Consider the following 26,190-nt stretch of genomic DNA (forward strand, 5'->3'; position numbering starts at 1 on the left):
AAATTAGTCATGCTACTTTCACCAGAGCTGGTGCTGCTGGATGAGAGCTGAGAGGAAATTTGAAGGGAAAGTTGACAGTTTAACAGACTAATTCTCTTCGGGTCACCTTGAGACTCCTTGTTGGTCAAGGAACTTGTAAATCAACCTGATTCTGAATTTGACTGAAGAAAGTCACTGAAACCTTAATACTCAAATACCTGCAGAGGTGACAGAAGAAATATTTTGGACACAGTAATGATGGTCTCCTTTGTCAAAGACATCTATGGGGGAATGCCACTTAAAGACTAAAGCCCACTGCAAGGCTTGCCCAGGTGAAAACAATGCCCACAGAGCTCTTGGTGGGATTAACTTAAGGAGTGAATGAATGAATGAAAGAGAAAGAAAAAGAGAGGGAAGGAAGGAAGAGAGAGAGAGAGAGAGAAAGAAAGAAAGAAAGAAAGAGAGAGAGAAAGAAAGAAAGAAAGAAAGAAAAAGAAAGAGAAAGGAAGGAAGGAAGGAAGGGAGAGAGAGAGAGAAAGAAAGAAAGAAGAAAGAAAGAAAGAGAGAGAGAGAAAGAAAGAGAGAGAGAGAAAGAAAGAAAGAAAGAAAAAGAAAGAGAAAGGAAGGAAGGAAGGAAGGGAGAGAGAGAGAGAAAGAAAGAAAGAAGAAAGAAAGAAAGAGAGAGAGAAAGAAAGAGAGAGAGAGAAAGAAAGAAAGAAAGAAAGAAAGAAAAAGAAAGAGAAAGGAAGGAAGGAAGGAAGGAAGGAAGGGAGAGAGAGAGAGAAAGAAAGAAAGAAGAAAGAAAGAAAGAGAGAGAGAGAAAGAAAGAAAGAAAAGAAAGAAAGAAAAAGAAAGAAGGAAGGAAGGAAGGAAGGAAGGAAGGGGAAAAAAAAGAAAGGGAGAGAGAAAGGTAGATCGGGGGGGAGCTCTTCCATAGGATTCTGTGGTCTCCATGCCCTGCCTTATCAGTGTCTTCAGAATAATGATGCTGAAATAGCCAAACCTCATTATTTCTAAATTATGTCTTTTCTTTTTTAAAGATACTTAAATGTATTTTATTCCACACGTCACATCCAAAGGTCTTCCAAAGAACCAGAAAGCAGGTGTTTGCACTTAAAAGTTCTGCCTGTCTGACACTATTAGTTTGTTGTAGTAAATACTGAAGAAATGCACATTGTTGGGAAGACAACACTTCACATGTAGCTGTTCTAGGTCAGCCAAAGTACCCGTACATGCCCTTCCCAGCACTGGCTGTTCAGGTCTCACATAATAACATCTACAAGGGAGGAGCTGGAGATGCAACTGGAAAATAAGTCTCCTTTCTGCCTCAGAGAAGCACCATGGCCAACTGGAAAGACCCCAGACTTTAGCACAGGACCATTAAGCAGGGATTCCATCCTAATTCTTGCCACCAAAAGATGAGCGACCTTGGACAAGTTATTTAACTTCTCTGAGCTCAGTTTCTCATGTGTAAACTAGGAATGATGATAAGAACAACCTCACTGGGTTGCTAGGAGGGTTAGGAACAGCCTGAGTATACTTAGTAGTTGCTCAAGAATTGAACAGTAGCAGGAATAGCAGCGGTAGAATCAGGCCATCTAACGTATTTTCAGCTATGATGAGAGAAGATAAAAATGTACAGCTTTGATAAACAGAGTCTATGTTAAAGAACAGTAGCAAAATAGGACTTGGCAAAATCTCTGGTAAGCCTGAGGGCAAAGAATTCTGTGTATAATCTGCCAGCATTTGGGGGGCGGTGGAGGGACAGCCATCATGGCCATTGTAAGATGAGATGCTAAAAAAAAACATGAAGTTAAATATTTACATTTTGGAACCTCCAGAAAGCAGGCCAGTATTTTCTCAGCAGGCTCTAGCTGTATGCTTGAAGGAACACGAGGACTGTTTATACTCCACGCATGTTGGGTTCACTGTAAAATGACAGATTGGGGACAGGTCAGAGCAAAACTGTGACAGAGGGAGAGCTAAACGCTCTTCTCCAGGTATCTCTGGGACATCACTTTCTTCGAGGAGGATACCACAACACTAATTGCACCTAATCACTGTCCCATCACGTTAAGCCCAGCATTCAAACAGAGATTCTGCAAAGTGCTCTGAAGGCGACAGGGAACCAGACTGCGAGCACGACGCGTTAGGAAGGGCTTCTCTTGGCAGAAAAATGAGAGATGACCTGGGCAGGCGTGTCATTTCCTATTCCGTGCTTTCATTTTTCAGACCAAATTGCACTCAACCACAAAACCATCGTGTGCCCCATGATCGATGTCATTGACCACAATCACTTTGGGTACGAGGCCCAGGCCGGGGATGCCATGCGCGGCGCCTTTGACTGGGAAATGTACTACAAGAGGATCCCCATCCCTCCAGAGCTGCAGAGGGCGGATCCCAGCGACCCTTTTGAGTGAGTAGCAGCTGAGGGAGGGTTCAAGGGAGAAGGGGCAGCTAACTCAGGCGTGTGTCAGCTGGAGACCCATCTCTAATGAAATGGAATCAAACGGGTAGCAAAAGTATGCAAAACACTGGGGAAAGGGCAGACCTACAAGTTGTGTAAAGTCACAAGCTGTGCCGAGTACATTCTTGGACTTTCTGAGTGTGAGAGGGCGTGTGCGGTATGAGAACCAGTAAAGGCAGAGTTCACAGCAAATGCATGGAAAAGGGATGCAGTCCCTTTCGGCCATTCTCTTCGAGGTTCTTTCCTCATTTTCAGTTGCCTCTGTTCTTTCTGCTTTTCCCTAAAGGATTATTTAAATGAACTATTTTACCTTTCTTCATTAGGGAACGATATAAAATATGAACCAGTGTTTAGGCCTAGGTTCCATGCCCTGCTGGGAATTGCTTCTTTATAAAGGAGGGCCATGTTTCGGACGAGCAGCTGCTCCCAGAACTTAAACTTGGGGAATTCAATCAAATGACAGACCCAGAGTAGATGCTCTTTGATAATACTGCCCCCAGTTTAGTTCTATACAGATATAAGTTTACAGTAATCTATTGATTTCTACAAAGCTAAATTCTTTTTTTCCAGTGTGGACAGGAGAACTGTCTATGTCAAGAAAAAGAAAAAAATATGGCTCAGCCTGACAAACTATTAGGACCATTAATGGTTAATGGTGAACTTTTTCCAGAAGTTATCCACAGATTGCCCAAGGCATGCTATTATCTATTCCTCATACTTCACCCTTTTGATATCCTTAAAACCTTTATAACTTTAAAACTATTATATTTTTTCTTAGTACAAAAGAAGTGTCTAGATCAAGGCTTTGCACACTCTCTAAGATTCTATTTAATATGCATTAAAATCAATACTGTTTTTTCTAATATTTTATTTTTTATTGATGTATAGTGGCTGTACAATATATGTTACAGGTATACAATATAGTGATTCACAATTTTTAAGGATTATACTTCATTTATAGTTACTATAAAATATTGGCTAGATTCCCTGGGTTGTACAATATATCCTTGCAGCTTATTTTATACCTAATAGTTTGTACCTCTTACACCCCTACCCCTGTATTGCCCCTCCCCCCTTCCCTGTCCCCACTGGTAACCACTAGCTTGTTCTCTATACCTGAGAGTCTGTTTCTTCTTTGTTATAGTCGCCAGTCTGTTGTAGTGTTTAGGCTCCACATGTAGGTGAGATCACACAGTGTTTGTCCTTCTCTGTCTGACTTAGTTCACTTAGCATAACGCCCTCCAAGTTCATCCATGTTGCCGCAAATGGCAAGCTTTCGTTCTTTTATATGGTTGAGTAGTATTCCATTGTATATATATACCATGGATGTATCTTCTGTGTCCATTCATCTATTGATGGACACTTACATTGCTTCCATATCTTGGCTATTATAACTAACGCTGCTGTGAACACTGGGGTGCATGGATCTTTTCAAATTAGTGTTTTGGGGTGTTTTTTCGGATATATATGCAGGAGTGGAATTGCCAGGTCATATGGTATTTCTATGTTTAGTTTTTTGAGAAGCCTCCACGCTGTTTTCCACAGTGGCTGCACCAATTTACCTTCCCACTGACAGTGTATGAGGGTTTCCTTTTCTCCACATCCTTGCCAACATTTGTTATTTGGGGTGTTTTTTGATGATGGCCATTCTGTCAGGTGTGAGGTGATATCTCATTGTGGTTTTGATTTGCATTTCCCTGGTAATTAGTGATACTGAACATCTTTTCATGAGCCTCTTGGCCACCTGCATGTCCTCTGTGGAGAAATGTTTATTCAGGTCTTCTGCCCATTTTTTTTAATTGGGTTGTTTGCTTTTTTGATGTTGATTTGTATGATTCTCTAACACCATATACAAAAATAAATGGATTAAAGACCTAAATGTAAGACCAGATACTATAAAAGTCCTAGAGGAAAACATAGGCAGAACACCCTTTGATATAAATCACAGTAATATTTCTTTGGATTCACCTCCTAAAGCAAAGGACATAAAAGCAAAAATAAACAACTGGGACCTAATTAAACTTAAAAGCTTTTGCACAGCAAAGGAAACCATCAACAAAACGAAAAGACAACCTACAGAATGGGAGAAAATATTTGCAAATGATGACCAATAAGGGGTCAATATCCAAAATATATAAACAGCTCACACAATTCAACATCAAAAAAAATCAATACTGTCTATTCCTGAATAACACGGGCTATAAAAGTTTACAGTAGAGAAACTCCCAAGTGCAAAAATTACTTCAGTGACTCACTTTAAATTACAGTAAACATTTGATAAACATCAGGAAAATGTTTCTTCCGATTCTATTCTCTAAGAAGATAAACTCTTGGGAAAGCAAAGGGGATTTCAAAAGACATTAGCCTGGTAAAAACGAAGGGAAATCATTTCTTTTGTAATAAGCGCACTCATTAAGTATCCAGAATTTCTGAAAGAGGCCTCTTCAGACGCGTAAATTCCTGGAGAGTTTTTTTAGAAGAAATGATAAAGCCCATTGTTACTCTTCCGAATACTTCAGCCAAGATTTAAAGGAGATTGAAAACCTCCAGGGAAGTTTTTTAGTAATCCAGGGGAAGGAGTTTCTAGTAAGCGTGTGATGTGGGCCCAGCTGAGAGATGATCTTTAGACATCTCTGAAGGTAACCATCTGAAAGTCTTGGCAAAGGGGCTTCGGGTGGGATTTAAAGTCAGGTGGGTGTCGAGAGGCTACAGAAGGACCCTAAACACGGTGGATCTGTTATTACATGCCAGCTGATGGCAGAATAGCCATGGTCCTGTAGCTACTATTCAAGTTTGCCATGTTGGAGAGCAAGGATTCATCCATGATAACTTTTCCAGTAAGTACTGTAATCGTGACTGGATTATAACGACATTCTACTTTACTTCCACTGTAACAGTGGGGCCCCTGCTTTCTGAAGATGTGGGATCAAAATGCTACCAAAGGAATTTCAAATGGTGAAAATTCCAGAAATATTCTCGGTCCCTGCACTGACAGTTGAAATTTTTGTCAGGCAGACCCCAGCTATGGCTATCAGAGTATCGGCCACCTTGCTTAACCCCAGAGCTGGCAGAGGTGCTAACTTTCAGAATTAAACTACCTCTTGTTCCTCTCACCTACTTAGGTGGTTGCCATCCTGTCAACAATGGCATTCTGTCCAGTACGACTGCCTTTCTGTTTTAAGTCCCTTTGATTCCTAGGAAGGCAGACACTTTAGCCTTTTGTAAAAAATGTAGCTTCCAGGGGGTGTCCACTTTGATCTTCGAAACTGCATTTGCCTTCCTGATAATAAAAGAATGCTTAGTTACCCAAGTGGCTCTGAGCAGTGTGTCAGCAATTCCATTATCTCGGCGGCCACCTGAATGTATGCATAAACAGACGTGCTTTCAGCGAAAACTTGCTTCTCTAGATGTAAAGCTTTAAGATACACAGAACGAACGTGGTCTACGTATACATCTCTCAAGCCTTTCATGCTTTCCACTGGTAGCTATGAGGATTTCCTCGGGGGTGGGGTGGTAGGGGGAGAGTAGGCAGAAAAGTCGGGAAGAAAGGAACTGCAGAGTAACATGGAAATGTATTGCAAATTCCAGGACCTTTCTGACAATATATATGCAAAGATTGTCTTTCTGTAGCAAGTTGATCAAATGTCCTGAATGACAAGACCTGAATTCTCCCATTGATTCTACCATTGTTGGAGTTTTCTCCAACTAATGACTCCAGTAGGGTTTTTCAACCTGGAAATCCCGTGAAATTAGAGGGACATGAACAGTATTTAACAATTAAGGAATTGAATTGAAAATTTCAGAGTATTATACGGGTATGTAAGTATAGCTATTGTTTCTCAGATATTTGATTTCAGTTATAATGCATATATGATCCCAGGTCATGATATAAATGGTGTTTCTTAATATAGGTTACACAGTCAGAAGAGTTCAAAATCTATCAACTTCCTAAACTGGGAATCAAAACCTTCATCAACCTGACTAGGAAGGAAAAGAAAAACTCATAGACAACTTTGACCTCTAAGGAAAAAATTACTTACATGTGCAAAGAGATCTAGTTTTCAGACAAACCACTCCTAGAATATGAGGGGCAGTGCAGTATTCACAGTCCAGATTATCTGGAACAGTGACAATTCTGATCAGATTGGATATATTTGGTAAATATTCTTGTCTTTTGAAAAAAAAAATGAACTATTCTCCTTTACCGGTAGCTTATAACCATGGCATAATGCTCTTAGAAAATTCTTGGTATTCATAGCTTTTAGCAGGTTTCCTTATTCCTGGTTTATTTCTAGTGCAGGGCACTTGGGAATTGAAGTCTTTTCTGTGTGACAAAACATAATAGGCTCCTTTAGTCATGATGAGAAAGGGGAAGATATTCCTTTGCTTTCTGACCGCTAACTTATTTCTTCAACCTTATCTCGGCATCTGAAAGTTTAGAGAGAACCAGAAAGAATTATCTTATCCAACTTCCCTTTAATGCAAGCACCCCCTAGACAGCATCCAACACAGATGACCAGCCTCCTCCTTTTTATTTAGTGAAGTAGAGTTGATTTGCAGTGTTGTGCTAATTTCTGCTATTCAGCTAAGTGACTCAGTTCTACACATATATACATTCTTTTTTTATATTGTTTTCCATTATGGTTTACCCCAGGAGATTGGATATAGTTCCCTGTGCTATACAGTAGAACCTTGTGGTTTATCCATTCTAAATGTAACAGTTTGAATCTACTAACCCCAAACTCCCAGCCCATCCCTCTCCCACCCACCCATCCCCTCCCGCTTGGCAACCATGAGTCTGTTCTCTATGTCTGCGAGTCTGTTTCTGTTTTGTAGATAGGTTCATTTGCGCCATATTTTAGATTCCACATATAAGTGATATCCTGTGGTATTTGTCTTCCTCTTTCTGGCTTACTTCACTTAGTATGATCATCTCTAGTTGCGTCCATGTTGGAACACCTTCCTCTTGAACTCATCAGGGAAGTAATATTTGCTATCTCAAAACACTGTCCCTTCCACTAGACTGGTTGACAGGAACATTTTCCGGTGGATTAAGAAACTTCTACCTTCCTCATCCCAAATTGTCCTACTTGAAACACAAGGAATGTCTAAATTCCTCTTCAATGACAGAGCTGTTAAAAATCTTTGAAAACAGCTACCATGCCTGGCCCTCTCAAGGCAGAAAAAAGAAACTTGTTTCTTCTCCATGCTAAATATCTCCAGTTCTACCTTCATAATCTCCAGGTCCTCCAGAATCCTTGGAAGTTCATGCTGATTGATGGAAATGCTCGATTTCTGTAAATTCACATGAATGCTGCAGTTTCATCCACACTTCTCCAACTTGTTCACAAGGATAACGTGAAATATACCACCCAACATGTCAGGTACTCAGGCCCTAATATATGAGTCTGTCAACCTTAAAAACAAAGTTAATTTCTGGAGAATTTGCACTGGTTTCTAGAGATCATGCTTCCTTGTGCTAAGTACTCACAGTCAATTCAGCAGTTTTTCAATTTTGCAGTTTTGCTGTGTATTTCAGAATCTGCCTCTATTCTGTCTTTCAGCTGTGGAGAGATTACTTTTACTCTGCCCGTCTTCTGCAAATAGATCTCCAACAATTCCCCAAAGGCTTCTAAAACATAGAGTTTTAATCATCATGGATGAAATTCTTGTATACCATCATTAGCCAGGACGGAGATTCTCTATTTTCCACTTTTATATACCATCAATTTCAAAATTTTAAAAATAAAGGTATCTGCACGTGGGGGTGAAAAAGCCTCATAGGATACAAATGTCCATTTATTCTCTCAGACACCCCTACGTCCACAGACACATCAGTTTGAATTCAGTGCTGTTGCCTAGCCTAGAAATATCTCAGGGCATGGTGAGCAATGGCCATGACCCTTTGGCAGGCATCTCAAGGTTGGAACTTCAAATACTGAACATCTCCTGAGATGTAAGCACCAAATGTAGACTCTTTTGGGCTGGTTCTGCAGTCCAGCACTGTGAAGCTAAGCCCATGTTCAAAGGGATAAGATTCTCCCTGTCCGTTACGGAGAGCTGTATCCCTGTGACATGAAAGTCAGATGCCGGGCTTCCCTGGTGGCGTGGTTGAGAGTCTGCCTGCCAATTCAGGGGACACGGGTTCGGGCCCTGGTCTGGGAAGATCCCACATGCCGCGGAGCGGCTGGGCCCGTGAGCCATGGCCGCTGAGCCTGCACATCTGGAGCCTGTGCTCCGCAACGGGAGAGGCCGCGATAGTGAGAGGCCCACACACCGCGATGAAGAGTGGCCCCCACTTGCCGCAACTAGAGAAAGCCCTCGCACAGAAACGAAGACCCAACACAGCCATAAATAAATAAAATTTTTTTAAAAAGTACAGGTTTTTAAAAAAAAAAAAAAAAGTAAGATGCCTTCTAAAAAGATTTACTGACAGGATCTTCCTTTATTCTTCCAAGGGACAGAGTGCAGATCCCCGGAAACTTGCTAACTATCTTTCCTATACAGGAGTGTCATAAAGTATGAATGCCGACACAATGTGAAAGGCAGTAACCCTTGGGTAACAAATACAATGTTGTGCTAAATTTTAGAATTGAATCAGAAAAAAATGTGCCAATAAGCATAAGTTTATCAAGCTAGAAGAAACCTTAAAGACAATTCCACCTCTCATTTATTTATTAAATTGAAGTATAGCTGATGTACAGTACTGTATAATTTACAGGCATACAATATAGTGATTCACAATTTTTAAAGGTTATACTCCAATGACAGTTATCATAAAATACTGAGTAGATTCCCTGTGTTGTACAATATATCCTTATAGCTTATTTTATACCTAATAGTGTGTACCTCTTAATCCCTTATCCCCATATTGCCCATCTCCTTTCTCCCCACTGGTAAGCACTAGTTACTCTATATCTGTGATCTGCTTCTTCTTTGTTATAGTCGCCAGTCTGTTGTAGTGTTTAGGCTCCACATGTAGGTGAGATCACACAGTGTTTGTCTTCCTGTATCTGACTTATTTCACTTAGCCTAACATCCTCCATGTTCATCCATGTTGCTGCAAATGGCAAGCTTTCATCTTTTTTCATAGCTGAGTAGTATTCCACTGTGTACATGTGCCACATCTTCTTTATCCATTCATCTGTTGATGGACACTTAGGTTGCTTCCATGTCCTGGCGACTGTAAGTAATGCTGTTATGAACATTGGGATGCATGTATCTTTTTGAATTAGTGTCTTTGTTTTTTTCAGATATATACTCAGGAGTGGAATTGCTGGGTCATATGGTGGTTCTACTTTTAGTTTTTGGAGAAATCTCCATACTGTTTTGCACAGTGGCTGCATCAATGTACATTCCCCCCAACAGTGTATGAGGGTTCCCTTTTCTTCACATCCTCACCAACATTTGTAAACTCAAAATGGATTAAAGACCTAAATGTAAGACCGGATCTTATAAAACTCCTAGAGGAAAACATAGGCTGAACACCCTTTGATATAAATCGCAACAATATTTCTTTGCATCCATCTCCAAAAGAAAAGGAAATAAAATAAAAAATAAACAAATGGGACCTAATTAAACTTAAAAACTTTTTGCACAGCAAAGGAGACCATCAACAAAATGGAAAGACAACCTACTGAATGGGGGGAAATATTTGCAATATGACTGATAAGGGATTAATATCCAACATATATAAACAGCTCATACAACTCAATACAGAAACAAACCACCTGATTAAAATATGGGCAGAAGAACTGAATAGACATTTTTCCAAAGAAGACATACAGATGGCCATCAAGCACGTGAAAAGTGCTCAACATCGTTAATCATCATGGAAATGCAAATCCAAACCACAATGAGATATCATCACATACCTGTCAGAATGGCTATCATCAAAAAGAACACCTCTTGTTTTTATAGAAGAAGAAATCTAGACTAGAGTCTCTGTGACTTATCCAGTGTCACAACTGATAAATTTAACAGCTACTGCTAGAATCTGGGCTTGCTGACTTCCCATTCTGTGCTGCATTCTTTCATCCACACCACGGTGGTGGGGAGAAAATTTAGAGTTGTTAAATGCCCATTACTATGTGTCAGGTGCTGGGGAGGAAATCTCCAGGTATTGCGAATCCACTTAATCCTTATCTCAAGTCTATGAAATAAATAATATCATCTGTGTTTTTACAAATAAGGTAATTCAGGCTCAAGAGATAATCTTCTAAAGTTTATGTAAGAAACTGGAATAAGGACCCAGATGTAAGGATTCATACTATTCCATGGAAATTTCCACCTCCCTCTCTGCTCAGAGACGAAACATTCTGTAGTGCTTCAGGGATAATCAAACAGAAGAAAACATTTTCAGAGAAAACAGTGACTTCCTCTTCAAACAGCAGTGCCTGTAGGTAAATGACCACCACAAAACTGAAAGCATCACTGGCCATCACCAAGCCTCTCACAAGTCTTTTCTCCAGATGTGTTCGACACTGAGTTAAACAAAATGATACCAGGTCACCTCAACCAGATGGGCTGTGGCTGCACAAGGCTGCCCAGTGGAGGGGTCTGAGCAAGGCTGAGAGCTGGCCGGCCCTCTGCTCGGAAGGCCACGCTTGGGTCCACGCTTGGGCTGCCCAGCAGAGAGCTAGAGGGGATCGTTCTCCTTGGTGGGCACTGTAGCTTTGCCTTATTAATGCAGAGCAGAGAGCAACAGACTTCAGTCAAGTCACTTGCTGCCCAGAATGAGCAACTAGCTTTAGTCAGCACCTTATTGATTGCACTGTTTGACATTCAAAATTGTAACATCCCACTTGGGTAAATTCCCGGTGGGGACTGAGCTGTACCTTAATTTACTTAGAATTTGGAAGTAATGATACTCACTTTTACTCTTTTCACGTCAGTTTTGACCCAATATTGCCCATCCTGAATTTAATCAAGATTAGTGAGGAACAGGCTCCCCATGTGGAAAAGGAGACTGGACGGGTCTCTCCACTTTCACCTCTGAGTTGCACCAGGCATTGTTCACCTTCTCCTTTTTTTTCAGTTGGGTTACCTGTAAACCCTGGAATATCCATTTGGTAGGTGGGAGAATTTTATTCATATTCTACTTCTCAAGCTAAGTCAATACACCTCACAGATTTTGCTGTGACCTTCAAGCAATTGCTTCCAAACTTTGCCCCCTTTTCCCTCAAAAACCCAAAATGATGCAAACAAGCTACCACAGTATTAGCTGCCTCAACCTCAATCTTCAAACACATAATTCTCTGTGATTAAGGTTTCGAAACTGTAGTCTCAAACTTTGGAGGGGATTAGGTTAGAGAGCAAGATGGATGGACCCAGAGATGGTCATACTGAGTGAAGTAAGTCAGACAGAGAAAGACAAATAACATAGGATACCACTTCTATGTGGAATCTAAAAAACTGGTGCAAATGGACTTATTTACAAAACAGAAATAGAGTCACAGATGTAGGAAACAAACATAGGGTTCCCAAAGGGGGAAGCGGGGGAGGGACAAATTGGAATTGATATATACACACTACTCTATATAAAATAGATAACTATTTTATTTATTTATTTTTATATTTATTTTTGCTGTGTTGGGACTTCGTTTCTGTGCGAGGGCTTTCTCTAGTTGCGGCAAGTGTGGCCCACTCTTCATCGCGGTGCGCGGGCCTCTCACTATCACAGCCTCTCTTGTTGCGGAGCACAGGCTCCGTATGCGCAGGCTCAGTAGTTGTGGCTCACAGGCCTAGTTGCTCCGCGGCATGTGGGATCTTCCCAGACCAGGGCTCGAACCCGTGTCCCCTGCATTGGCAGGCAGATCCTCAACCACTGCGCCACCAGGGAAGCCCAAAATAGATAACTAATAAGGACCTACTGTATGGCACAGGGAACTCTACTCAGTGCTCTGTAATAACCTATATGGGAAAAGAATCAAAAAAGAATAGATACATGTACATGTATAACTGAATCACTCTGCTGTACACCTGAAACTAACACAACATTGTAAATCAACTATACTCCATTAAAAAATTTTAAAAAGGGCTTCCCTGGTGGCGCAGTGGTTGAGAGTCCGCCTGCCGATGCAGGGGACACGGGTTCGTGCCCCGGTCCGGGAAGATCCCACTATGCCGCGGAGCGGCTGGGCCCGTGAGCCATGGCCGCTGGGACTGCGCGTCCGGAGCCTGTGCTCCGCAACAGGAGAGGCCACAACAGTGAGAGGCCCACGTACCGCAAAAAAGAAAAAAAAAAAATTTTTTTAAAAAGAAAAGAAAATACATTCATCAATTTAGCCTAGCGATGAGTTCCAGGAGAGTGAAATAGGACTTCAGCTCTCCAAAACCTCAACCACAGTTCTTGCATGACCTTTGAATGATTCCAGAAGTCCTTCCATTAATCTGACCAAATAACCTATTTCATTAAGCCCATGTAGTATGTAACGTAAAATCTAACATTTGTAAAGCACCTCTCTACATTTTACCTAATTGACTCCTTGTAATAACCCTTTGGCGTAGGTAAAGGAGCTATTGTTATTTCTCCAGTTTTGCAAATAAAGTGAGAACCAGAGAAATGAGCTCACTACCAAGAGGCAAAACCAGGACTCAAATCAATGTCTTCGTTCATTCAGATTTCAAATCTTAGAGTTAATCAGTAATCTCATAGGCATCAAATCAATGCTTTCTTTCATGCATTCGGACTTCAACTCCTCGGGTCAACTGATACTTTTCGTTTCCTCCCCCTTGAAGAGACACTTTGGCACCCATGAAGTGCAGTGGTTTTTATCAGTGAAGGTTTCGTGGCAGCTCTGTAAGGAGAGCAGGAGAGGGGAAAGATTGCCTTGCTTCCCACACTGTCTTATCTGAAGCTGAACTGTCTTATCTGACCAGCTTAACCGGAGCTGGTAGGTTGAAAATGTCAGCTTTCAGTTTCTTCCTAATGAAGGGAAATGTCAACGATGACAGCTGCTGGTCTGTCTCTAACAAGACCTAATTCAATATTTGACAATCACAAAAGGACAAAATGTTTCAGGAAAAATACTGTCAAATTTCTAAGTGGTGTCCTACTCTACAGAGGGTGAGAATCAAGGAACAGAAATGTCTCAGGGTCTTAAAAACGAATCAAAACATCGAATAAAATCACTCTCCCTTGAAAGCCCAGAATGAAACCCCATGGAAGAGTTTTTTAAGGTCAACTTAAAGGCTGTAATATGGGCAGAGGTGTTAGAAAGCAAAATTGGTAATGATCCATCTGTCCCCATGAACACCCCTGCCCATTGCTCCCTCTCTGGGCTGTTTGGCTATCCCAGTCCTAGGTCTCGGGGAGAATCGCCACCTGATAAACAATTCACACCAAGGGCCTGTGATGAGCCTTTTCCCTGGTCAGGACTTCTTTCTCCCTCTGCAGGGGGAGTGATCTTTACCCCAGCAAGATGCTCCCTATGAATTTCTCCTTTTTTCCAGCATCCAGGATAACGTTAACAGAATTAATTCCTGAATGAACAGTCACTGCCTTTATTCTACCTGTACTGCCCTTCTCTTCTTTCCTCTGTCCTGCTCTCTGGAGGTCTCTGGGTTCCTGAGGTGGCCGTGGCTTTGATGCCCCCTTTCTGATTTCTGACCATGAGGCTGGACTTCTAAACCTGTTTCTGCCACCACTCCCTTTAGGGTCACTCCATCACAGGAGACCTGGTAGACCATGCTATTATGAAAGGAGAAGAGACCTATTCCTGCAGGCTGAGACAGATTCTTGTCCCTGTTCACCAGTCACTCAGGACTGCGGTCCCGGTGGAACTCAGAAACACCCTCACCGTGACTTTTGTCCTACGGAGCTCCCGTCCTTGTTTCTTCGGTACAGTAAGTCCCCTACATACGAACAAGTTCCATTCCAAGAGCACGTTCTTAAGTCCGATTTGTTCTTAAGTCCAACAAAGTTAGCCTAGGTGCCCAACTAACAGAATCGGCTGTATAGTACTGTACTGTACTAGGTTTATAATACTTTTCACACAAATAATACATAAAAAACACCTTTTTGCCTCGCTCCACTCTCTCAATTATCTTCACTTTCATTTCCATCATTATCTCTTGGTGCTTCTCAGCAGTACCAGTTACCTCACCGCTGCTTTTACACTTGCTTCTGGACATCCTGGGCTTGAAAATAAAGATACTGTACTACTGTACTCTATAGAGTACTGTAAAGTACACAAAAGCACAACCAGTTGTAGAGGACGCACGCACATGACAATGTACGCCGGACACGTGAACTAACTTCCGTATTTGGACACGCGAGCGCACGTTCGCATCTTTGAAAGTTCGCAGCTTGAAGGGTCGCGTGTAGGGGACTTGCTGTAATATCTCCTCCTGAACCTTGGACTCGGACTCTCATTCCTGGTCTCGCAGGTTAGTTAGCTCCTCCATAGCCAGGCTGCACACTGAACCCTGCACCCCAGGCTCCCCTGGGCAGAATCAGCCCATCACCTCTCCACCGCCAGGGCCATCCAGTACTTACCGATAAACCTGCACTCCTTAAGACTTAGCAATGGCTTCTGACATACTGAAGGACTGTGGAATTCACGGACGGACTGTTGACTTTCATTGTCCATTTACCTGTTCTTTCGACCATTAACCGCTTTGCTCTGCTTCTCAAACCGCTGTCCTGAGTCCCTCTTTCTGTCTCATGTGTGATGACTGTTTTCTGTGTCCTTCCCCCAACCCCGAGATGTGCCTTGATTCCACATACACTCACTCCTTGTCTGGACTCCTGTATGGGTTCTGTGCCCCAGGATATAATCACACGGAGTTCCAGATCTCCTGTTTCTGACTCCCCATTCTTCTTTCATTAGAGTTCTACTAGCATTCAGCTAAGGAGAACCCAACCGCCATGAATGAGCCCCCTTCCTAGAACCCAAGGTTCAGCAACATTTACTCTACCCGTGAGGACATCATACCAGAGCAGGGAGAATTTAACAGACCCTCTGCCATTCACCCAACTTCCCCTTTCCCTCCCAGGGAACAGGAATATAAACCCAAGGCCCAGGTGCGTTTAGCTTTGTTTTCTCACCTGAAGCTCCCGCTCTGCTGTCCTCTTTCCTTCCTTTCTCGAGTCAACAACTCTTTTTTTTCCCTTCTAATCATTGCTAACATTGATACTAGAATGAGGGCAGGGAAGACTGTTTTATTCGATTTACTCATCACTGCACCTCTAGTACCAAGTTCCTGCCCATAACAGGTGCCCAATGAATATTTATTCAATGGATGCAGTAAATATTAAGTTCAGGAGAGGATATGGTCCAACAGGGCTGTGTATCCGTGAAGAAGAGGTGACAGTTTTTCAGAAAAGGATAACAGCCCAGGGAAATGTTACAGCACAGTATTTGTAGGGTGTCACCCAAAGACTAGTCTGAACAAGAGGTGATTCTTATAGGGGAGTGGTAGAAGATAAAGAAAAATAAACAAATTATGGTCGAGACCAGACTTAGAAGGCCTTTATTCTGCATGTAGAAGGAACAGAGCTGATAAGGGAACATTCTAGGAAAAACCATCTGGTAGCGGAAGGCCTTCCTGGAAGCCTTTACATTATGAATGATAATGAAAGTCATTTGGAAATCCACAATCCAGGAGAGAAGAACATCTTTCACAAGAGGCTGGTTCTTTATCAGGTAATGATATTGATCCTTGAAGTTCTCTCCATTTCTAACAAGCACCGAGATGCTGTCAGAGTCCAGGGCTGTCAAGTTCTAGACACCAACAGGCACCCGAGGGGAGCCGTGGGCCGTGAGGGCACTGCTGGAAGTCCACTGGAAGGAAGGGCTGGGGGGTGGTTAGTGGACTTGGTGGGGGTCATGGTCTTAGAACTGGAGGGTAGGCAAGTATAACAGCCTGGGGAACATGCCCAGATATGAAGTCTAGTTAAGAAAATTAAACCTTACACGTGGTGTTCAGACGAAGCCTTGAGTGTTTATAGTGAAAGAAATGATGAAAACTGGAGTCTGCATCCAGGACTCAGCGGTCAGGGGTCTGATGGCCCCGTGATGCTGCTGGACCTGAGTAAAGATCAGAGGGCAGGTCTGTAACTTGACCAAAGGGCTGGACAGAGAGTGACTGAAAGTCTCTTTTCCTGAAGTTCTCTGCCACAGAGATGGAACATGTTGGCTGCCCAGAGACCCAATTCCATGATTTTATATACATATGTACTCATGTTATCATTATATTATTATTTTATATTATAATTATAATGATTAGGATGACTTTATTATCATTATGTAAATTTGATTATACATATTAAATTTGCTTATAAATCACCTCAAATTATTTTTTGAAGTGAGTCCATATGGACAGTAAGAGCAAGAAATACATACAGCCTATCTTTGAGTCTACGATGAGGTCTTCCAAGGTGGGTGGTTTTCGTTCCAAATCACATGGCCGGAGGTGAGTGTCTAAGTCCTTTGGGGTCGCCGTAAGGAAATACTGTAGACAGGGTGGCTTATGAACAATAGGAATGGACTCCTCAGAGTTCTGGAGGCTGGCAAGTCACAGCACTGGCAGTTCTGGTGTCTGGTGAAGGCCCACTTCCTTGGCTTACAGATGGCCATCTTCTTGCTGTGTCCTCACCTGGTGGAAGGGGCAAGGGAGCTCTCTGCTCCCTTTTTCATAAAGGTACTAATGCCATTCATGTGGGCTCCACCCTCATGACCTCAACACCGCCAGAGGCCTCACCTCCAAACACCATCACATTGGGTGTTAGGTTTCAACATATGAATTTTGGAGGACGCAAACGTTCAATCCATAGCGGTGAGACTGTGCTCAGAAATGAGTTGTATATGTGATTGAAAAGCAACTTCAGGATAAAGAAATGAATCAATCAGAAATGATGGATTCCCCATCTCACTCTCCTAATAAAGTGTGAGCAAATATAAGTAAGTAGAATAGAATAATAAAACAGTAATGCACACACACCCTTGATGTAAATAGAGGTGAGTGATATTAGAAAAGTAATAGACTTTTATTAGCTTCCCTGTGACTGAAGCGATCCGTCTTTATTGTTTGCTGTCCTGATTATCTATTTGGGGTCCAGGAGCCGTATCTACAGTAAAGCCATATCCACGGAGGAAACGCTTTTAGCCAAACCACCATTCCCTCCTTCAAAGCAACAATTAAGCAGTTTCTTTTTCTTTCTTTCTTTCTTTTTTTTTTCTTTCTTGTCTAACACTTCTTGGGGTAAATACATCTGAAAATATGATAAGGAGAAAAGGATGTCTGCTTTTGTTTCTTGGCATGCCAACAAAAACTGGACAAAGCAAGCTTCTTGAGCGGGGAGAGGTTACGGGACATAACCCACGGGAGAGGCAAAGGCCCAGGCCACCCATCAGGGGAGCCTCATGTTGTGGGGGGTGGAGACCTGGAGTCTCCAGGCTGCAGTTTCTGAGTCAAAAGGTACCTTGAGGACACCTTCCAGCTCGAACCTTCTTCGGCTGGGGGACTGGGGTCACCCCAGGATGTTGGTGATGCCACGTCTTACTCCTCGGTTTTGGCTGTTCTCCCATCAGTAGGAATGAGAGTGAGCTTGGCCTGGATCCCGCTGTGGAGTCAGGGGACCCAGGGCAGGGGAGCAGAAGATTCACAAGGCCAAGGCCGGAGGGTTCCGACTGCAGCGGACGGGGAAGAAAACGCGCGCAGGACGTGGTACCCAAAGGGAGAAAGCAAGTGAAGAGCGACGCATCAGAGGAAAGAGATGATGACATCACAAGCCGGAGGACAGAAAGCCAGTCTGAAGGGCACATGAGTCAAGGCCAGCAGTGGGGGGAAGGGCTGTGCCCACAGGAGAACATCAGGGCGGCGCTCATGCAACGCCCACGGGGGAGTGGGCGCTGTTTCCCACCCACTGTCCCTCCCCAGCTCCACAACTGCAAAAGCTCGAGAAAGCCCAGACCAGCCAAGCATTTTTCCTTGGTTTAACACGCTCCAAGAATTAAATGTTAACTTTTTATAGCAACAGAAGTCACCTCATAGACAAAAATTCTCGCATCTAGGACAGGTTTCAAACATACAGTCACCGCTCAAATGCACACAAATGCCACCTCCTCTGTCTCTGTAACTGAACTCGGGGGAGCCCCAGACAGAGCATCGTTTCCATCAAGAGCAGCCGGACTGCTTCCAACACATGCAGGCCCCGGGGGCAAGAGAGCAGATGAAGGCCCATGGGCTACGTCCAAACACAAGTTATAAATCAAACAAGCAAACAATCCAGTTTTGTTCTATCCTCCCACCTTGGTAAATATACCTTCCCATCACCAGGAAGGCCAGGTCTGCAAGTCGAATTCCTCCTACAAGCTCTACAGACGTGGCGCTGTGTGTGGGCAGCCTGTCTCAGCCCACTTGCCCTGCCTGCACTTTGAGCGCCGTGGGCACATGCAGGCGGACGTGAAGCCCGGGTGTCCTGCTCCATCCACAAAAATAGCCATCCTCTGGCCACCCCTCCACCCCAAGCTCCTGTCCACGGGAGGGCAGCCCCAGGAAAGAGGATGGAAGAAGAGAATGCGGTCTCAGAAGCACCCAGCACCCCTGTGTGGGGATACCGCAAACCCAGCACCCAACTTCCAGGACGTGTGCAGCCTCCAGTGGGTACATCCGTCAGCCCAAGGACGCCCATCCTGTTGGAGGGGACAGCCGAAGTTGACCAGAGCACAGGCCCTCTTTCCTGGGTCCAAGGTCCCTGGATGGGAGTGAGCCCTGATCTCACCATATAGATTCCTTCTGATCCAGAACATGGTCCCTTACAGGTCAATTCTCAGTCAATTCTCTATGCAAACTCAGTCCATTCAAATATCAAATTCCACATCAGGTCCAGGATGGCATCGTGATACTAGGGAGAGTCATGATAGGGCAGAGGGGTCATCTGAGTTTTTATCTTTCTCATCAGCTTCCCCTGGATTCACACTGAATGCAGTGGACCTTTAAGAAGAGGCTTTTGTCCTCACTGGACCCCCTTGCTGGTGTCCACAGCTGTCATATCTCTGGCTGCTCTCTTGGCATCTATCTCAGAAGGTCTAAGGTGTTGCTAAGTACTCACCATGGAGTCCCAGTTCCAGGCTCTAACTTATCCCGCTGCCCAGCCCCAAACCTCAGAGCTGGGTCCCTTCACCTCTGTCACGGCCATCCCTCCCTGGTTCTCTAGATTTCAACTCTCATCTACCTACCACACATGTCCCCTCCCCCAGGCATGTTAGGGGAGAAGTTTTCCCTTCTTCCCTTCTAGGTTCTTCAGCTGGTCTAATCATTAAGTTGCCATAAGACAGATTAGCAGGAGAAAAACAAGTTTAATTTCATGGGAATGGGAGCTGGGAAAATATGAGACTCAAAGAAGTGGCCAAGCAGGCAGCTTTTATACCTTTTAAACAAAGAAACAATAAATTTGGGAAGAATTGACAAGACAAAGGAATTTGGGCTTGGGATAGTACATTAGCAACAAAGTCACAAGGTCTGTTTACTCAGCCTTCTGACCCTGAGTTTCCTGTCTCTGGTGATAAGGATGCCTTCTCCCCTCCAGGTACAGGGAGGGGACCCTTCACAGGGGAGATTTATCTCCTGCTTTCAGGGGGACAAAGGAGGGTCAGAGTGTCTGTTTTGCACTGGCCGTCTCTTAAGTAACTTTATTTCAAAATAATCAGGGTGGCAAAGCGGTGTATTTGGGGGCGGCCTGCTCTGCTTCCCTCACAGGTGAGAACACCTGCTCTCCTCCACACACACGCAGCCTGTGGGGACCTGGGGGACGCCTGCTCAGGCCCCCAGGCCAACTAACCACCCCCCACCCGGTCAGTTGCATAAGCTGCCCCAGGTCGGGCCAGGCCTCTCCCCTACCTTCTCGGTGACTCAGATGCAGCAGCCCAACAAGCAGTCCGTGCCCGCGTGGTGTCCCCTCCGCATGTCCACGTGGTCTTCCTCCGACACGTACAGGAGACGGAACCTAGGAGAGAACAGGTACAAGGTGAGAGAGAGGAATGCAAGACACTCACACCCATCGAAATGCAGTGTTAGAGGCAGAGAAACAGAGAGAAACAGGGCTCGTCCACAAGACCGTAGCCGAGAGTGTCCGCCTGTCCCGCCGGCTGTGTCCACACCTCAAATGGTGGCCACTGGTCGTAGGTGCTAAGTAAGTATTTGTTGGATGAAGAAATGAAGGAACAGTCAGTATTTGCAGGGACACCCTATGCTAGATCTTTCTTTTTTTTTTTTTTTAATAAATTTATTTATTTATTTTTGGCTGCGTTGGGTCTTTGTTGCTGAGTGCGGGCTTTCTCTAGTTGCGGCGAGCAGGGGCTACTCTTTGTTATGGTGCACGGGCTTCTCATTGCGGTGGCTTCTCTTGTTGCGGAGCATGGGCTCTAGGTGTGCGGGCTTCAGTAGTTGTGGCACACAGGCTTAGTTGCTCTGTGGCATGTGGGATCTTCCCGGACCAGGGCTCGAACCCATGACCCCTGCATTGGCAGGCGGATTCTTAACCGCTTCACCACCAGGGAAGTCCCTGTGCTAGACCTTCTTTCCACCCCACCCTGGGGACCTCACTGCTACTCAGGCTCCGGTGACTGTTGTCTACTTTCTGATCAACACAATGAAACAAGTTAAAAATGGTTTTTAGACAGTAAATGGGGCACAGGTGCCGGGATCCACAGTAGGAAGCTTTTCCTTGTGTCTAGAAGGAGAAAATACACTAAAGGCAATTAAATACACATTTATTCACAAGTGAATTGGGATACCATAAGTAATGAATATTTATTCATCATAATTGAGCAATTTGCTACTGTTTGTCTTTCCAGAGAATAATAAGTAATAGATAGATCCCTTAAGTAATAGATTTCTGAGTTTTAATCTCTGCTTCTTGGTATCCAAAATTTTAACTAGACTCGCCCTGGAAACTATTTCTTGCCTTCTCTGACATATGATTCATCTTAGTCTGATGAATATTTTTTCCAACTTTATTGAAGAAATTCCCTAGAAGTTACGGAAAACTAAACAAAATCTGAGAAACTAAATTAAAGAAACCTAATTCTGCAAGCTGTGCTGAGTCAAAAAAAATGAACCATAATTCTGAGAGGCTGAAATAACTCATTGAAAGACATGTGGCAATAAACATACATATGTCTAGAAAGTACACACATTTAAATAAATTCCACAGAAAGACTGTTTTCTCATCTGAGGTCACATCAATAGCCCCAATAATTTTATCTCAACTAACATAATATAGAGAATTAAATATAGCAACAAAAAATTCTTTAAGACTAATGCATATACTAAAATAGTTCACGAGAATTTTTCCTAGATATCCTCTTCCGTTTCATATTTTCAAGTGACAGGTATAAAGGAATTCTCAGAACTAAATTTTTAGTCTTCTTAGTCTATCTTCTTAATTTAGAATTATTGTAGAAATCTAACCCAGAATGAAACTCCCGTTGCTTCGAGCCTAAAAGAGTCAAAGCTGTTTGCTCAGGTTATTGTGTTATACTGCCACCTGTTGGAATGAAAGGTAAATTGTTTTAAAAGAAAGCATCGACAAAAAGTCCAAATTCTTGTTTTTGCTAAAGGAGGCTCTCTTAAAGGCAATGCAGACTACAGATCAAAACAAATAACCTCCAGGCTGAAGGTCCAAAATGTCCCAAGTTGAAGAAGGACCAAAGCAAACCCTGATCGTAAAATCATCAGGCAGCCACACTGTGGCTTTATTTACAGGTGAGCTGATACAGAGACAACATTATTCCTGGTATCTCCTCTGGCAGTGCTCTTCTGAAAGAACACGGAGACAGCAAAAAGATAGACCCCAGAGATTCTGAAGGGTGGCTTAGGAGGTACATGGAGATAAATGGCTGGCGCTGTAGGTAGAACACGAAACCGGGTTCGTTGATCCACTGTGTGAATTTGAGCATCTCCTGGGCCGGCCTGGAGGCTGCAGTTGCCACATTCTGACCTACCACCAGCATAGTGTGGGTGAGTGAAACTTCGCCTCTGCTCTCCCTGTTTGCTGCTGAAGACAGAGACATAAGCAAACATCCACAAGGCTCTGTGACCCATCCTCAAGAGGATGCTTGTACAAACCGCCCCAACTTAATGTGCCAAAGGGACTAAAGGTCAGCCTCAAAAGAGAATAGCAGTGGAGAGAGTTAGGGAGAGAAAGGAGAACAGATGACTTCTGGGGAAGGGAAACTGCGTGTAAAGGCTCTAGCGGGAAGTGGATGGAAAGCAGGGGTGGTATAGCGGGCTCTGACCACGCTTGGAAGGGCCCCGGGGAGCCGTCACAGGAGCCCAGCCTGGCCACTCACTTCCTCATAATCTTGGACAATCACTTCAGTTCTCTGGACCTCAGGCTCTTCTGTAAAACACGAGAGTGTCGGCCTTGACCTTGACGGTTGCTGTGGTCCTAAGGCCATTGCATCAAGGTGCAAATATTGATGCACAGACACACCCAAGGTGACTTGGGAGGTTGTCTTTCCTGAGTGTTGCCCTCCAAGGGAGGACACGCCTATCAGAGGGGATGCCAGTGTGTCCTGCCTTCCACACCTTAGGGCCCAAAAGGACAACCCGGGAAAGATAAATAACCGCAACAGTGGCTTCTGCCATTGGTTGAGCCTCTACTAATGGCCAGTTGCAGCCCTACGTGTTCTGCTTTGATTGACTTTCATCCCCACCTCAGTCCTTTAGCTGATCATAAGTATCCTCTTCATCTAAGCGGTGGGAAGACGGAGGCTCACGGAGCTAAGAGACCCCCTCAAGGTCACACAGGCAGCGGCGGAGCTGAGATCCGAGCGCACCCAGATCTGCCTGAGCCCACCTTCCCCTGCCCCAAGAGGATTCTCAGACGCATCGCTATTTATCTGTGACCCAAAATCGAGAATGCTAAGATCTGCCTGTTGCAGAGAACACTGGTAACTGTGGGAACTCACTTCCAGGTCTCCCACAAGCTGCACCCGGGTCTGAAACAGAGATAGAATGTAGCTCCACCAATACGCGTTCACTGTAGCACTGGATGCTAGAACATCTTAAATCGGACCATCCTAATGTTTCTGGAGACTCTAAAGGGCTTTCTAGTTTTAACATTTTTATCATCTCTACAAGTAGCAGGCCCGGACTCAATGATCTGTGTCTGCGAGAAAGCTAAAATGACCACCCTTCTCTCTAACTGCCCAGGAGTGTGACTCCAGGCTCCAAAACACCTGTGCAAAGAGTTTCCATTCCAGAGCACAGCTAACCTCAGGCCAGTTCAGCGGCTGCATAACAGGCCCAGGATGAGACGGAGGCCTCTCACAGCAGCTCCATCCTGCTGCTTTGCTCCCCAGGCTGGGTAACAGTGAGGGGAGGGGTTAGAGGGGGGCTTTCTCTGGGGCCTTGTCTCCGAAGAAACCATATGTCTTATCAGATCCCTTCAAGGAGGGAGGGGAGATCAGCCCTCAGCTGGGACGTTACGGATGCGTTTCCTCTTCTTCCTTCCCCTGCTCCTATCCAGAGGACACCCTGATGGTAAAATCATCTACCAAGTACCCGAGGACACCCCTAGTTCTCCCTGAGCACCCAGCCTACGCCATTCCTCAACGGCTATTCAGCCTGGGCTCCCCTTTCTCCTCCATGAAAACTCCTGTTCCTTTAACATGATAACACGAAACTAGGTTTTTGATGTGAAAGAAATGTTTTAAACCAATTCACACTAAAATAAGCATCTTTAAAGGAACACTTCACCTTCCAGACCCAGATGCCTAGTTACCCAAGCGAATCCCTCTTAGCACAGCAGGACATATAACGGCGATTTCCATAAGTACTTTCTCCAAGATGTCAAAAGGTTTTTCTCAGATTCGGCCAAGTGAAATGCCATAATATTGCTTCAAAATAGTATTCAGAATTCTGTTGCTATTATTAATAGCGGTGCCTGACACAGGTCTGGTAATAGGCAGTGTACAAGGTCATTTCACGTGTGCTTTCTGTTTGATCTTCCTAACACTTCTGGGAGCAGCCCTGGTACAAATTACAACGTGCACTCCACACCTGAGGAAACGCTAACTCGTGTCTTCTGCAAAGTAACAGGTCAAGGTGATGGGGCAGAAGCTACACCTGGGATTCCACCCCGAGTTGTCCTCACTCAGAAGCAGGTCTCCTTAAGGCCTGTTGAAAGGAGACAGGAGACCTGCACAGTGACCACTACTGCTCAAAACCGGGAACCCAGGGAAATGGGCTGCCACCTTCCAGCCAACTCAGCATCCAGGATGCTCAGGTCAGGACCTGCCGCTCAAGTGACCAGAGCACAGCCAGGCCGCCCTCAGGAGAAGGTACCCCGGGCTCCCACCACGCAGCTGAGGGGGGAGGCCTCACGGGACGAGCCCGGGCCTGCGCCACGGCCACTCCCACCAAGTCCTCTCACTGCCACGGTGGACGGCAGCCCTCTACACACAAGGCATGGATGTGTATGGGGGGGTGTGTGTGTGTGTGTGTGTGTGGTGAGGTGTGTGTGTGGTGAGGTGTGTTTGTGTGGTTAGGTGTGTGTGTGTGGTGAGGTATGTGGTGAGGTGTGTGTTGTGAGGTGTGTGTGTGGTGAGGTGTGCGTGTGTGGTGAGGTATGTGGTGAGGTGTGTGTGGTGAGGTGTGTGTGTGGTGAGGTGTGCGTGTGTGGTGAGGTATGTGGTGAGGTGTGTGTGGTGAGGTGTGTGTGTGTGGTGAGGTGTGTGTGTGTGGTGATGTGTGTGTGGTGAGGTGAGCTGTGTGGTGAGGTGTGTGTTGTGAGGTGTGTGTGTGGTGAGGTGAGATGTGTGGTGAGGTGTGTGTGGTGAGGTGTGTGTTGTGAGGTTGTGTGTGGTGAGGTGTGTACGTGGTGAGTGTGTTGTGACGTTGTGTGTGGTGAGGTGTGTGTGTGATGAGTGTGTGGTGAGGTGTGTACGTGGTGAGGTGTGTGTGGTGAGGTGTGTGTGTGGTGGGGTGAGGTGTGTGTGTGTGGTGAGGTGTGTCTGTAGTGAGGTGTGTGTGTGTGGTGAGGTGTGTGTGTGTGCTGAGGTGTGTGTGTGTGCTGAGGTGTGTGGTGAGGTGTGTGTTGTGAGGTGTGTGTGTCGTGAGGTGTGTGTGTGGTGGGGTGAGGTGTGTGTGTGTGGTGAGGTGTGTGTGGTGAAGTGTGTGTTGTGAGGTGTGTGTTGTGAGGTGTGTGTGTGGTGAGGTGTGTCTGTAGTGAGGTGTGTGTATAGTGAGGTGTGTGTGTGTGATGAGTGTGTGGTGAGGTGTGTATGTGGTGAGGTGTGTGTTGTGAGGTTGTGTGTGTGGTGAGGTGTGTGTGGTGAGGTGTGTGTGTGGTGGGGTGAGGTGTGTGTGTGGTGAGGTGTGTGTGGTGAGGTGTGTGTTGTGAGGTGTGTGTGTGTGGTGAGGTGTGTGTGTGTGGTGAGGTGTGTCTGTAGTGAGGTGGGTGTGTAGTGAGGTGGGTGTGTAGTGAGGTGTGTGTGTGATGAGTGTGTGGTGAGGTGTGTATGTGATGAGGTGTGTGTTGTGAGGTTGTGTGTGTTGTGAGGTTGTGTGTGTGGTGAGGTGTGTGTGGTGAGGTGTGTGTGTGGTGAGGTGTGTGTGTAGTGGGGTGAGGTGTGTGTGTGGTGAGGTGTGTGTGGTGAAGTGTGTGTTGTGAGGTGTGTGTGTGGTGAGGTAGGTGTGTGTGTGGTGAGGTGTGTGTGTGTGGTGAGATTGTGTGTGTGGTGAGGTGGGTGGTGAGTTGTGTGGTGAGGTGTGTGTGTGGTGAGGTGTGT

At 44.7% G+C, this 26,190-nt stretch overlaps 1 protein-coding gene across 1 annotated transcript in view; it reads left to right on the forward strand.

Moving 5' to 3' along the window:
- Window positions 1–26,190, forward strand: part of GALNTL6 (polypeptide N-acetylgalactosaminyltransferase like 6) — a 1,137,703-nt gene that overhangs the window by 938,456 nt on the left and 173,057 nt on the right. Inside the window, exon 6 of the mRNA XM_004278676.3 lies at window positions 2,212–2,395. Within this exon, the coding sequence (XP_004278724.1) occupies window positions 2,212–2,395 (184 nt within the window). The remainder of the gene's footprint in view (window positions 1–2,211; window positions 2,396–26,190) is intronic.

The sequence above is a fragment of the Orcinus orca genome, chromosome 6 (assembly GCF_937001465.1).
Source record: "Orcinus orca chromosome 6, mOrcOrc1.1, whole genome shotgun sequence".
NCBI classification, from domain to species: Eukaryota; Metazoa; Chordata; class Mammalia; order Artiodactyla; family Delphinidae; genus Orcinus; species Orcinus orca.